General features: G+C 38.4%; 1 protein-coding gene across 1 annotated transcript in view; it reads left to right on the top strand.

Annotated features, from left to right (window-relative positions):
* PRKDC (protein kinase, DNA-activated, catalytic subunit) overlaps nt 1–13,797 on the top strand; it is a 164,116-nt gene that overhangs the window by 26,069 nt on the left and 124,250 nt on the right. Inside the window, exons 19-27 of the mRNA XM_074987196.1 lie at nt 477–563; nt 2,338–2,457; nt 2,916–3,075; nt 4,285–4,391; nt 6,391–6,481; nt 8,184–8,347; nt 9,157–9,309; nt 11,375–11,482; nt 13,160–13,386. Coding sequence (XP_074843297.1) covers nt 477–563; nt 2,338–2,457; nt 2,916–3,075; nt 4,285–4,391; nt 6,391–6,481; nt 8,184–8,347; nt 9,157–9,309; nt 11,375–11,482; nt 13,160–13,386 — 1,217 coding nt within the window. The remainder of the gene's footprint in view (nt 1–476; nt 564–2,337; nt 2,458–2,915; nt 3,076–4,284; nt 4,392–6,390; nt 6,482–8,183; nt 8,348–9,156; nt 9,310–11,374; nt 11,483–13,159; nt 13,387–13,797) is intronic.

Here is a 13,797-nt window from a genome sequence, read left to right on the forward strand (position 1 = left end):
AAGTAGTTTTTCCTAATATCCAACCTATTTCTCTCCATCAGACCACAGCTTTAGCCCGTCATCAAGGAGGGACAACTTTCCACCAATGCTCAAGAATCCTGGGCAGCATTAGTTTCTGCGCCAGTGCAGCAGCAATAGTACCGCCTTCCCCCTCCCCGGAGACAGGACTGGAACAAATGGAGGGCATGGGTCATGCAGGATCAGTACTCCAAATCCTCCCTGTACATGTCGGAAAGGATAATTTGGCTGTCAGTGCTTTTTGCTAGTATGTAATGGTGACTTTTGAGGAGAAAAAAGAATGAGCATATTAAGCTTTCACTTTAGCAGATCTCTTAGCATTCAGGTACCACGTGTTCTTATCCTACATCTTTTTGTTTTAGTGCCTAACTTCTGAAACAAGTCCCAGTACTTGTTAGAATACATACCCTTTGTATATTCTTTTATTCACAGCATTGATGATAGTTTCTGTTTGGCAGGGTATAAGTCCAATGAGTTACCGAAAATGCTCTGATGACCCTGAGAAGAAGTCTTGCTTTGCACTATTTGCAAAATTTGGAAAAGAGGTAAACCATTTCCCTTGCTGGGAATTTAGTGTATCAATATAAGCGTTGTTATTTCCAGTACAGCATTTTTGTAACTTTTTGATTTTTTTGTCTCTAACACAGCACAGAATTAGCCCAGTATTTTGGGTTACTTATTTAAAATAAATAAGGCCATGGGAAGCTGCCTTTCCTTGACAGACTCAGTTCAAATACTCTGTATTGCAAACTTCCTGCTCTTATGAAATTGGAAGAGCATGAGCAAATTCAGCTTAAATTTTCTCCTGACATGTCTGCTCAGCTGACATGCTAACTTTGCTCTGGTTAATAATCTCTTACATTTGGGTGAATAAGTAAGCCGCCCATCTCAGTAAGCCACTAAAAAGAGGTCTCAGGTAGGATCAACACCTGCTCCTTGCTGGTGTATTTCAAACCGAACAAGGTCATGCCATTAAGCTAAAGTAATTGTGTTAGATAACTTAATAGCGTGATCTGAAACTCTGTTATATGCTCCTTTCTTTCCTTAAGTGAAGCTTCAGAATGATAGAAGTGATTCTGACTTGGGAGAAGGAGACATTTACATCCCTTACTCAGTTTAAAAAATTTAAGGTTAATTCATTACACAAATATAATCATGCCTTATAGTCCATAGTAATTATTAGTGCCAAGCATGAACTTCAGGGAATGAAATGCTGCTTAGTTTAAAATCAAAACAGAATACACATCTCCCATTGTTAAATGGAACTAAAAAAAGTAACAAAATCAAGGGGGAGCAACTGTAATTTGTCTTTTAAACATGGATGGCAAATTCTTCAATGCTGCAGATACTGCAATGGAATGATGTTGGTGAATAAAAGTACAAGGATGTTGTGCAGTCCCTGATCTACAACTATGCAGTTTCTTTTCAGTTGCACGTGATATGTTGCATGATAATGAGTTATTTCATTGACCATGTGGCATTCAGATCCTGGAGCCAGATTTATTGTTTCACTTTTTATACACTGGACCTACACTCATCTGTATTTAAAAATGTGTATTACAAAACTAATTTAGTTTGACTTGTCACTTAAAACTTTCTCTGCTGTTCAAAAACTGAGGCTTGGTCTACCACCTCAGTGTGGGGCGGGGGAAAAAAACCCAAAACCTACATGAATACATAGGGCTTTTCGGTATGCTTGCAAGGCCAACTAAGTTAGGCTTTGCCAGACCTAGGGAGGAGGCAAATTCCGTAGTTAAAATTTAATCTTTGGCTGAAAAGTTTTGCTCAGGAAAGAGGTTAATACTATTAAGAGCAATCAAACACCATTCTTGCACTAATTGTATTCAGGAAATAAGTTCAAGACAAGCAGAAGACAGCTCATTCTATTACTATTGACATAACATTATAACGATACTTACTTTTTTGTAATATGGTATGAGTGAAGGATTTAAAAAGAAAATAAAATTAAACATGATGTCTGTATAGCCCCTTATTAGAACTAGATTCTTAATACACTCATTAAACTGAAATCATACCAAAACAAAGAAACCTCATAAAACCCTTTCTTTTAGCGGAGTTTAAAGGTCTTGGTTGATATTTACTTACAACTCTTCGGTACAACTTTTATCCTCAAGGTATCTTCTGAGCTGCTGTGAATTTCTGTTATCTTCTCCTTTATGTTCTGGACATTAAACAAGATTCCTGTGTTCTATGAATTATGTAGCGATATAGCCAAAACTGTCAAGTTCCTTTTTTTGTTTACCAGCTAAACAAATGATCTGCTCAGTTATTATTGTTTGTTACATTTCTAAATTTTAGGTAACAGCTAAAATGAAACAGTACAAAGATGAGCTGTTAGCATCATGTCTGACGTTTGTTCTATCCTTACCACATGACATCATCATGCTTGATATCAAGGCTTATATTCCTGCACTGCAGGTGGGTCAGCCTGATGTACAGTTAACATTGTTGGCATTTGTTTTTATAATCACTCCTAACAAATTTTCTAAATGTATAGGTTTGTGTGTGTGTGTGTGTGTGTGTGTGTGTGTGTGTTTGTCTTTTTTTTGACAGGCAGGTAACACCTTTCACTGTTGAGTTAGTATCACTGTTGATAGAAGTGTGAATGAGTCAGCTTGCATTAGTGAGCTGGTAAATTTGTATGATTGCAACATGTGATATTTGCAGCTATCCCTGAAAGTTGTGATCATGGAAAGGAGTTCCAGTGTGGTAATGTAGTGAAATAAATGTTTGATAAAATAAAATGTCAGTTGTTAGGGAACTAAAGACACAAAAGGGTATTATTTATCACAGTGTTATAATTTACTCATAAAGGTATTTTTCTTTAAACCTTGGTATTCGAAAATATTTAATATGTTTGTTGGTTTAATATGTAGAATGCATTTAAGCTTGGCCTCAGCTATACTCCAATGGCTGATGAAGGGCTGGATGCTTTGGAAGACTGGTCATCTCACATTCCCAAACATATAATTCAGCCTTACTACAAGGATGTGCTGCCTCTTTTTGATGGCTATTTGAAAACCACTGCCTCAGCAGGTAAGTAGTAGAAAAACTGATGGTGTATGAGTATAGAGTTGAGGGCATTTGCAAGCTTTAATATACACGTGTAACTAATAACAAAAATATTCAGTAGACAAATTGTAGAAATTCTTGCATGTGGACTATTCAGAGAGTTTTCTACAACCAAGAATTGTGCTTTTAATTTTTTTTTTCACTTAGAGATATCAGTGATTTGCTGCAAGTAGAATTCCAATAATAGCAGACAGTATCAACTTATATATGTCATCCTTCCAATTGTGTTCAGCAGTAGCTAATAAGAGAGTAACTATTGTGTTCCTCCTAGTATATTGTGGTAAATATTATGATGATTGTGAGAGTTGAAGACACCTGAATGGGCCATAACAGGGATCAGCAACCCTTGGCACAGGTGCCAAGACTGGCATGTGAGCTGATTTTCATCGGCACATAAGGCAGGAGCTTAGCACTGCTCCTCCTCCCCTATGCAGCTGGGAGCTTTCTCAAAGCCATGCTGCCAGTGGATTATCAAAAGACCAGCTAATGCTAGCAACCGCCACCTAAATGGTAAAGCTCTGCATCTTAAATTTATTAATGAAGCTATTGTAAGTAGGACTGTTAGTGACTTTAAAAAGTATCACTGTGTCTCGTACTGTACGTAGAGGTCAAAATGTCAAATTTCGTCACTCTGCCTCAGAAAGGTTGCTGACTCTTCATCACCTCAGTTAGCTGGTCTTTGCTTCTAGCTATAATAATTGGCTTTTTCAGTGCTCAGAGCCCAAGTAAAAGTCCCAGTTTGGATGGTGAAATTTTACCTTTCCCAATACCCCAAATAACTGTTCTGTAATAATTTGATAAATGTAAAGATTAACATGAAAAATTAGGAGAGCCTCTTCATGGTCAGTGTTGTGCCACCCAGTAAATTGCTTGGTGGAGACTTCTGTTATATATAATGGCTTTTGCCCTTCTCTCTGCACCTCACAAGTTCACGCAAGCTCATCTGTGTTTCCAGTGTTTGCTGACAGTAGTCGTTTGTCTCCTCTCTGATGCTGGGTTTCGTTTGAGTCAGCTTCAAGTTGTTTTCATAATAAGAAGAGTTTCCCATGTTCAATATCAGAAAAGGAAACTTTAATTTTTGCAAAATCAGTTTTAAGAGAATGAATTCCATAAGGTTTGAAGGAGGATGAAGACAGTATGAGGGCATTTAATAAGCTGCTTCTTGTTGATCAGATGAATCCCAGAATAATTGGGAAGTGATGAAGCTTTCACGTGCAGCCCAGAAAGGATTCAACAAAGTTGTGATACGACGTCTGAAAAAAGCAAAGACGCTTTCATTGGTAAATCCTTTGCTTTCTCTATTGAAATCATAAAATATTAACACTTCTGTTAAGCTTTCAAGACTCAAAGACTGTGTCTACACTACTCCTCCCTTTTGGAAGGGGCATGTAAATGCAGCTGATCAAAAATGCAAATGAGGCATGATTAAAGCATCTCGCACCTTATTTGCATACTCCTGTGGGATCTTGTTTCCGAAAGGGGCTGCTTTAGAAACACAAACAGCTAGGTAGACAGGGTTCCTTCTAAAGGAAACCCTGCTTTCGAAAGCACCCTTCTTCCTGAGTTGTCCTTATCTTGGGTTAACTTGACTGTTGTCCCAGAGATTTCCCCGCTCCTGTCAGTGGTGGCAGCAACTGGGCTGTGGCCACTAACAGGACAGGTTTGCCCACTCCTGTCAGTGGTGGCAGCCAAGAGTCAGGGTCTCAGCTGCTGCCATTCACAGGAGCAGGGAAACTAATGAGGGCACCAGCCCTGGTCAGTTTTCCAGCTCTGCAAGCAGAGAGAAGCTGGGAACTAGGCTGCCCCTTGGTCCCAAACTCCTTTCCACTCACTGGAGCCAGGAAACTGACCAGGGCTCATGTATTTTTGATTGGCTGCATTTACATCCTCATGCCCTGGTCAGTTACCTGGTTCCCCACAAGTCTGTGGAAATTTGACTTCTGCAGAGGTTGCAAGAGTGTATCCCCTGTGTAAACTGGGGGTCTGGTATACTGCTGTGGAGATATTTATTTTGTATTTTATCCAGAACTTAATTGAAAACTCAGGAAAGTCAGGTGTATTACTATTCAACCCCAAGGAGCTCCTCTCACTTTAGAAAACACTGGCATAGTTTGTGTAATTTAATATAAATTAATGTGGAAACTACCCAGACAGAAACTTTTTTAAGCTTTTAAACAATAGCAGATTCTATTTGTGTGTGGATTTGTGTGTACAATTTTGTAGCTGTGTCAGTCACAACATTAGAGCAGCACTTCCCAAAGCGTGGTCTGCAGCCCAGTATTGGTCCTTGGGGGAAAAAGAAATACCGGTCCGTAGAAAATATACAAATTATCATGCATGATCCTATTAATTTGGTAAATTTTGTATTTTCCTGCGTAATTAAGGTAATAACAATAAGTTAGGCACTTAACTATTTTATATCAGGATTTATAGTATTGTGTACTATTATTATTGTGAATAAACAGTGAACATTTATTCATTTTTCATTCATTTTTTATATGCATTTATATTTTTGGGCTGCAAAAAAAGATATTGGGGAAAAAAAACGGGTTCCAACTATATAAAGTTTGGGAAACCCATATTAGAGTGATGAGTTGTGTAATAGTATCTTTTATTATTCTCTGTGTTGCTTGAAATCTTGTGTCTCTCACCAGCTGAAGTTGGTTCAGTGAAAGATATTCCCTCATCCACCTTGTCTTCCTGTTCTCACACACAGTTATTTGTGTCAAATCCAGGGGTTTATTAACAAACCCAGTTAGTTTACACATGAAATAAATTTGTATCTATGTTGGCTTTTGGGTACTCAGCATCTCTGCATATAAAAGTTATGCCTAAAACATATGCCTAACTTTATATCCTTACGATTTTAAAAAATTTTGACCTCAAATGTTTTAATTTTGTGAAATTCTGCACTCAATATTGAAGTCTGTATGCATGTAGTGAACAGAGACAAATGTGTTGCAAATGTATTTTATCCTTCCAGCAGATGGCTACCAAAGTGTCTCAAAATGTGCTGACTGTTTCGATGCCTTCAGAAAAAATGTAGCTGGCGTGAGAAACTGCATATGGAATCAGATAAAAATATATGTAAAACATTTTCTAACGCTTTTGTCTCTCTTATTGGATCAGGAATTCCCTGAGTTCCCACTGTTTAACTTTGTGGATAGGAATCTACTAATTAAGACCCTAATCCTGTTTTCAGTTATATTTGTAAAGCTACACACATGAATGAGTAGTCTCACTGTCTTCACTTTTCTAATGATATCCTGAATTATCCAGGAAGATGATCTATCCTTGGAAGCTGTAAGAACTAGAGTGGTACAGCTTCTTGGATCATTGGGAGGGCAGGTCAATCGAAATTTAGTTACAGGTGAGTGTCCAAAAATATTAAACATTTGTGTGCATGCTTTCATTTACAACTGAGTTTAAATTTTAGGGCTGTCAGGTGATTTAACTAAGTTAATTGTGATTGATTGATTGTAGGGCTGCCAGGGTTTCCCTAGCCAGGTCTTATGGCTGCAGGTCTGCTGGTGGGGCTCCAAGCCCCGGTTGCTTGCAGCCACAGGAACCCAGGCCTGGGGCAGCCCTGCAGTTGAGAGCCGTCTGGACCACGGAGCCCCACTGGCAGCTCCAGTCCCAGGGACTTGGGTGGGGGAACCCCAGCAGTCCCAGGGCTGTGAGTTGGCCAAGGTATGGAGCTCTTCTGGCAGCTTTGTAACTGTGGGACTGGTTGGGGAACCCTGGCAGCCCTGTAGCAGGGAGCCAACTGGTGCTCAGAGCCCCACTGGCACTCACACTTTAAAGTAGGGCTGTTAATTAACACGTGTTAATTTTTTGTAATGCGTTAAGTCTGCCCTGTGTTAATTGCAGGCGTTCATGTGCGTTGGTTGACATCCCTATTTTAAATGCAGGTTCATAAATGCTGTCCTATGAAATAAGGTGACTGAGGTGACCTTACTGAATAAAATCCTATTTTAGTAGGCTGGTTCCATTTTGATAAGCTCTCCAGTTCCCAAGAACAAAAGAAAACCTGCTGTGGAGCACAAAGAGTGTGTTTGCACTGCAGCTGGGAGATGCATACATTATCTCAGCTCAGTAACATGCTGAAAATATCAGTCTGGTCACAGTAGTACAGAGGGTGGCTTGGGCTGACTGCCTGAGTCTGTTTCTAGGACCTCAGTCAAGGTACTTGGTGGCTAGCTTGACCCACCATGGCTACATTGTTATTTTTAATACATTAGCTTGAGAAGAATCTGTGCATCTATTTGCATCTGTCTATCAGAGGTGGATATTATGCCTCATAGTTGCAATGCAGATGGATCCAAAAAGATCACTTAGCCTCCGCTCATGCAAAATCTTACACGTATGCTTAACTTTAGACGTGGGATTGGTCCCTATCACTGCTAATGGAAAACGGTGTAATTGACTGTACAAGTGCAGTTGGACTCTGCTAAATAACCTGAGGAGTGGGAAGGGGCAAAAACTAACCTGAGGAGTGGGATGGTGGTAAATGGGACATCTGTAGATATTTTTGGGCCATATATTGTAGCTTGATCCACATGTTTAGACCCTATGTTCACACCCAGTCCAATTGGAAATGAGAGAGTTTTTACGCATCTCCAAGGATCTGCCTGCCTGGATCCATGTGTACAATCCAACCCCTAAGAATTGCTTGTAGCAGTAGCAGGCCAAAAATATCCATGTTGGACTTTTGAGAGAAGTGTTCAGAAACCGGTATGCTCCAATATGTTCCAAGTTTCGAAGCTACTTGGACATTGCTTCTGTTGGCATTGGATAGCACTTTTGTCCTGTGACAAATTGGCAGCAGTTATTGTTTCTCCAAGGGACAGTGGAACTGTTTTGCTGGGAAAGTAGGACCACCATTAGTCAGATACGTACCTTGATTAGAGAGGCACTGTGGTGCACCCTTGGTTTGAATTTGGAAGGATTAGTGAAATAACTCTGTCAAAATGCCTGAAAACCTCAATGCTTTGTGACTTATATTTTGATTTTATTGTGTGGTTTGTTCCGTAGCAGACAGCTTACTTTTGTTTTGATCTCTAATATACTAGCTGCTTCTGCAGAAGAGAGGATGAAGAAGTTTGTATCCTGGGATGTGGAGAAGCGCCTGAGCTTTGCTGTGCCCTTTGCAGACATGAAGCCGGTTATCTACTTGGATTTGTTTTTGCCTCGTGTGACTGAATTAGCTCTATCTGCTAGCGACAGGCAGACTAAAGTATTGCCATTTTTATGTTTGTTTTCATTGTTAAATAATTGTCAGCTAATGTTTGTAAAAGATCTACTTCCTTTCTGAAGACTGTGAAGTTTTTGGCTAAGTCCTAGACTGTAACGTGGTTCCTTGATGCAGCTGTTGCACTCCTCACTACAAACTAAGAAGTTATAGAACATAGATGTCTTGAAATGTATGGTACAGTCATGTGCTTCCATGGTTAGAATTGTAGTTAAATGAGGATTTAAAGATGGCTTTCTTTTCTGGTGTTGTCTGGCCTTTTTCTCTAGTATAGCATAGTAGTTTGTATTTTCTCTCTTTACAGTTATTAAGCCCACGCTTAAGTTCTTTGCAGGACTGGAATCGTGGTTTCAAAAGAAAGATGAGGCCATATGAGTCCAGCAGCTGATGGCTATGAATGGTTTTCAGTAATGTGTTTTCTCCAACTCATAGCTTCCAAGGCCAGAAGGGACCATTGTGATAATCTAGTCTGACCTCCTGTAAAACTCAGGCCATAGAACTTCTCCCAAATAATTCCTACAATGTATTTCTTTTACAAAATCATCTACCTCCTCCAGTCGTGCACAACAAAATAGAAGTCAATAATATTCCATTAAAAAACTGGATTAGTATCTGAATTACTTTGTGAGCAGAGTATTACTCAGTACAATATTTGTTTCTAGGACGATGGTGCAATATGGATCAAAACCAGTTCATTATCATTTATTAGTGATAAGAATTTCCACTGCCCCCATTCCTTTCTCGTGCAAGTAACTGCTACATACCAAAAAAGAATAATCAAACCTTTATTGTAGGTTGCAGCATGTGAGCTCTTGCATAGCATTGTTATGTACATGCTGGGGAAAGCATCTCAAATGCCAGATGGACACCAAGGTTCTCCACCCATGTATCAGCTGTATAAACGAACATTTCCTGTATTACTTCGGCTTGCCTGTGATGTAGACCAGGTAAATATTTGTTTGAGCCTCCTATTGAAACTAACACTTTGTACTGTTAGATATTAAATGTATTCCAAAAAGGAATTTTCTTTTATGTGATGCAAGGTAATATGACACATATTGCAGCTTTTTTTTTAAAATCAATAGTTCTGTGTACTGAGATTCTTATCCCTCAAACATCCAGAGTGAAAGTCGGAAGTCTAAAAAAGTCTAGAGATGGACTGGAATCCAGATTAATTGACAAGAGTATCATTAAAGGAATAGTCTTCTGGGATTTATTGTAAGAGTTTTCCAAAGTGTGAATTCTTTATTTCTGTAGCACAATAAGTTAATTTTGCAAGAATGGAGCTGATCATTCCAAATACTCAGTTAATGTACAGCTAATATACTCCAGTGAAAAATACAAAGCACAGTATGTGATATTTTGTATTTGGAGATGATGACGCACATGGTGTGATTCCATAACATCTTCCAGCCAATGATATATTAACTCTTGCATCCATTATAAGGTGTTATCCTCATTGTCCAGTTGGGGAAGCTGAATTTACAGAGAGAGATTAAAATAACTAAAATAGAAGGTTTTTCAGATTTTGAAATGTTTCATTCTATAAAGGAATTCTGTCTTCAGATCCACCTGCTGAGTTTATTTCTTCCACAGCACTGAAATAAAACTAATTGATTAGACATCAGGCCTAAGTAATTGCTGGTGTAAATATTGGTACAGACCCACTAAAGTCATTGATGTTTTCCCCAGTTATAACTGCGTAAGTCTGAACTTGATGTGCATGAGCTACATATTGTTTGGTCAGTGTGTGGCATTTCATCTATTTTGAGATCAACTGTATTTTGCATTTTGAAAAATATACAAAAAATAACTATACCAGTTGAAGTAAAACCTTCCTTGCAGAGATGGAGCTTAAGTCAGCCTTGAAGGAAATCCATTAATTACACAAAGGTTGAATGTGGCACATTTAAGTTCTTTAAATGCTCTCTTCTGTCATATGAGATGTGTATGTTTTGTAACAACAGGAAGTCCTGCGGCACATTATAGCTTAACAGATATTTAGGAGCATAAGCTTTCGTGGGCAAAGACCCACTGCATCAGATGCATGAGTGGTGTATTTAAAGAGGGGGATTCTAGTAAAAGGGAGGGCCAGAGCTGACAAGGTCTATTCAGTCAGGGTGGAAATGACCCATTATCGGTAGTGTACATCAAGAGAGGAGAAAAAACAAGTCAGATCAGTGGGGTGGGGGGATGGATGTGGCCCATTGTCAGATTCTAATGTGGAGGTGTGAACTTCCAGAGAAGAGAAACTGCTTTTGTAAGGGGCCAGCCACTCCCAATCTCTGTTAAATCCGTGGTTGATAGAGTCAAATTTGCAAATGAATTGCAGCTCAGAGATTTCTCTCTCCATTTTATTTTTGAAATTTTTTTGTTGTGGGACTGCTACTTTTAAATCTGTGACTGAGTGTCCAGGGAAATTGAAGTGTTCTCCTCTGAAAACTGCCCCCCCACCCACTCAGGCATCTGGTGAAGTGGGTCTTTGCCCACGAAAGCTTATGCTCCAAAATATCTGTTAGTCTATAAGGTGCCACAGAGCTTCTTGTTGTTCTCAAAGATACAGACTTAACACAGCTACTTCTTTGATACTTGTATTTTGTAGGTTGACCCTTCAAGTGAGTATTAAAATCCAGCATATTAAATAGTAATGGTTAAAAATGCTATAAAATGCAAAGTATGATTTAAAAACCAAATAAAAAACCTGCTTTTCAAAGGCTGGTTGTGTGCATCATTGTCAACCCAAAGGTTGTGATGTGTGATGTCAGTGAGAGTGAGTTTAGTGATCTTTTGGTTTTGAGACATGAAAAAGGAAAACAGAGTCTAGATGATGCCAAGTCAAATGTTTCTTTTATCCGTGCTTGAATATGTGGATCTATTATTATGAAGTTACTGGCTTTTTCTTCATTCACTTTGCAGACTCCCCTTTTTAAATTTTTTTTTTCATTGTCAGAGAAAACTAATTACAAGATAAGTATGTATAGTAACCTGGGGTGGTGGTTTTCATTTTTTCAGGTAACCAGGCAGTTGTATGAGTCTCTAGTCATGGAGCTGATTCACTGGTTCACCAACAACAAAAAATTTGAAAGTCAGGACACAGTAGCATTGCTGGAAGCTATTCTGGTAGGTAGTTGGTTTCTCTTTTATTGTTGTTATTATTGCTTTTAAAAAGTAATGTATGATCTGCTAAAGTAGCTTTTTATAACATATACACAATTTGTATAACCTTCATTTAAGTAAAGAAGAAATCCAATTTATTACTTTTCTCCACAGGATAGCCTTCATTTGTCATTACTTGCTTTTATGTTTAGCTTAATACTCCTGTGAATCCTTCATCCCTTTTTTTTTTTTTGACAGTCTCTATATAGGTCAAGTATTTTAACTTTTCAAAGATTAACAGTATTCTTGCTAGATCCATTCTATACTTTTAACAATCAATGTGCAAATGAAAGTACTAAAATACCATTATGTAGAGCTTATTTGCAAATTTTCTCGAGCTGTTATTCAGGTAAAAGTTTAACTTCTTTTCACATCATACTGATCTGTTAAAGTTATACAGTGGTCAGGTAAATGAAGTTTTTAACAAAAAACTTTTGGTCCATTTGTTGGGTATTCCACTGTAATAGTTGTTAAACAAAAAAACTACTGAGAATGACTGGTTAAATACCCTTTTTCCATTCTGCTCCTAAGATACATTTCTTTAATTCAGTGGCGTCTTATTAGTTCTCCGGTTGTTCGTAAACTTCTGGTGGGACATGGGTGAACAAAATACTCACTTGCAAATGGAAACAACAAACAGGAAAAAGAAAGTATAGGAGGGGTAGCCATGTTAGTCTGGATTTGTAACAGCAATGAAGGGTCCTGTGGCACTTTATAGACTAAAAGAAAAGTTTTGAGCATGAGCTTTTGTGAGCACAGACTTGCCACAAATACAATTCCAGCTGCCTTTATATATCATAAAGATTAAAAAAAAAAGAGGAGGGAGGGGACCAGCCTTCCTTTCCTTTATAGATGATTTGTGATGTATTGTCTTAATGCAGGAGATCAGTTTTTAGATCAGGAAGAGTGTATTATGTCTGGATGACTTCAGTTAGGAATTTTATGATTTAAGCACACACACATTGCTGCATGTGAATGCATCTATTTTGAGCCACTTATAGTGTGATTTTTTTTTCTTTATCCTTATTCTTATATGCATATCCACTAGAATAATATGTGATATTTGCCCCTTATAGCTGAGGTCTCAGAATCTTTCCAAGATGCTAATTGACTAGAGCTCATCTCTTCTTATCTCCCCTGCGAGATACAGTAAATGTTAATGTTTTCTCCTTTTTGAAGGTGGGAAGACAGGCTTGGAAGCTAATTTGCCTAAAATCATATTGCAAGCCCTTGATGCCAAGTTTAGAACCTAGTCCTGTATGATCTGATTTTTCTAGCTTCTTATCAGATGCCTATCACTGTAGTATTTGAGCACTTGTTTATAAATAAATAAACTTTAATGTAAGTCAAACTCTAATAAGCGGCATATTCTTGTCCCACCCCGTCCTCTGGAAGAGGGTTGGAGGTTTTTTTCACTAGCCATTTGTTCTGTCCAGTTCTTTGATTTATACATTAAATTATTCTGTGTCCCACATATTGCAGATGTTTTATTCCTTTCATCTGGGCACTCTAAAGTGAAAGTAAGCTTATAATGGAGGCAGGTGCGGGGGAAATCTACTTTTGTATGAAATAGTGAACCACAGCAACTCAAACCTTGAAGCTCATATTTGTTATAATAAAACAGTCTGCCCTTAATTTCAGGATGGAATAGTAGATCCTGTTGACAGCTCTTTGAGGGACTTCTGTGGTCAGTGTGTTAGAGAATTTTTGAAATGGTCCATTAAGCAGACAACACCGCAACAGCAAGAGAAAAGTCCAGTGAACACCAAGTCACTCTTCAAGCGACTGTACAGCCTTGCTCTTCACCCAAATGCTTTGAAGAGGCTGGGAGCTGCACTTGCTTTTAACAACATCTATAGAGAATTTAGGTGAGCTGAAAACTTGAACAGTAGCTAAGCTAGACTAAAATAGGCAAGGTGAATATACAAGCAGAGAACCATTTTGAGACAAGAGCCCAGGTTTATCCACTGACACTAATATTGGTTGATGCCAACCATTGATATGTAAAGATGCTGTATCATCAGAACTGTCACGACTATACACCATGGTTGAAATTCACTTCACCCACAGAGAGCCTAAATATTTTCATTGTGTATGGGCTGGAGAGCTGAGGTGGAGAATTTCCATCCCAAAGCCAGACAATAAGTTGTTGAGTTGTTTTTTGTTTGTTTTTTGAAATATTACTTTTAACTATGGCTAGGTAATTTTCTCTTTTGCTGATAATGCCTAAACTATGTTTGTGGTCTGTGTTAAGAAACATAGGATATTTCTTTGCTATT

This window comes from Carettochelys insculpta, chromosome 2 (assembly GCF_033958435.1).
Source record: "Carettochelys insculpta isolate YL-2023 chromosome 2, ASM3395843v1, whole genome shotgun sequence".
NCBI lineage: Eukaryota > Metazoa > Chordata > Testudines > Carettochelyidae > Carettochelys > Carettochelys insculpta.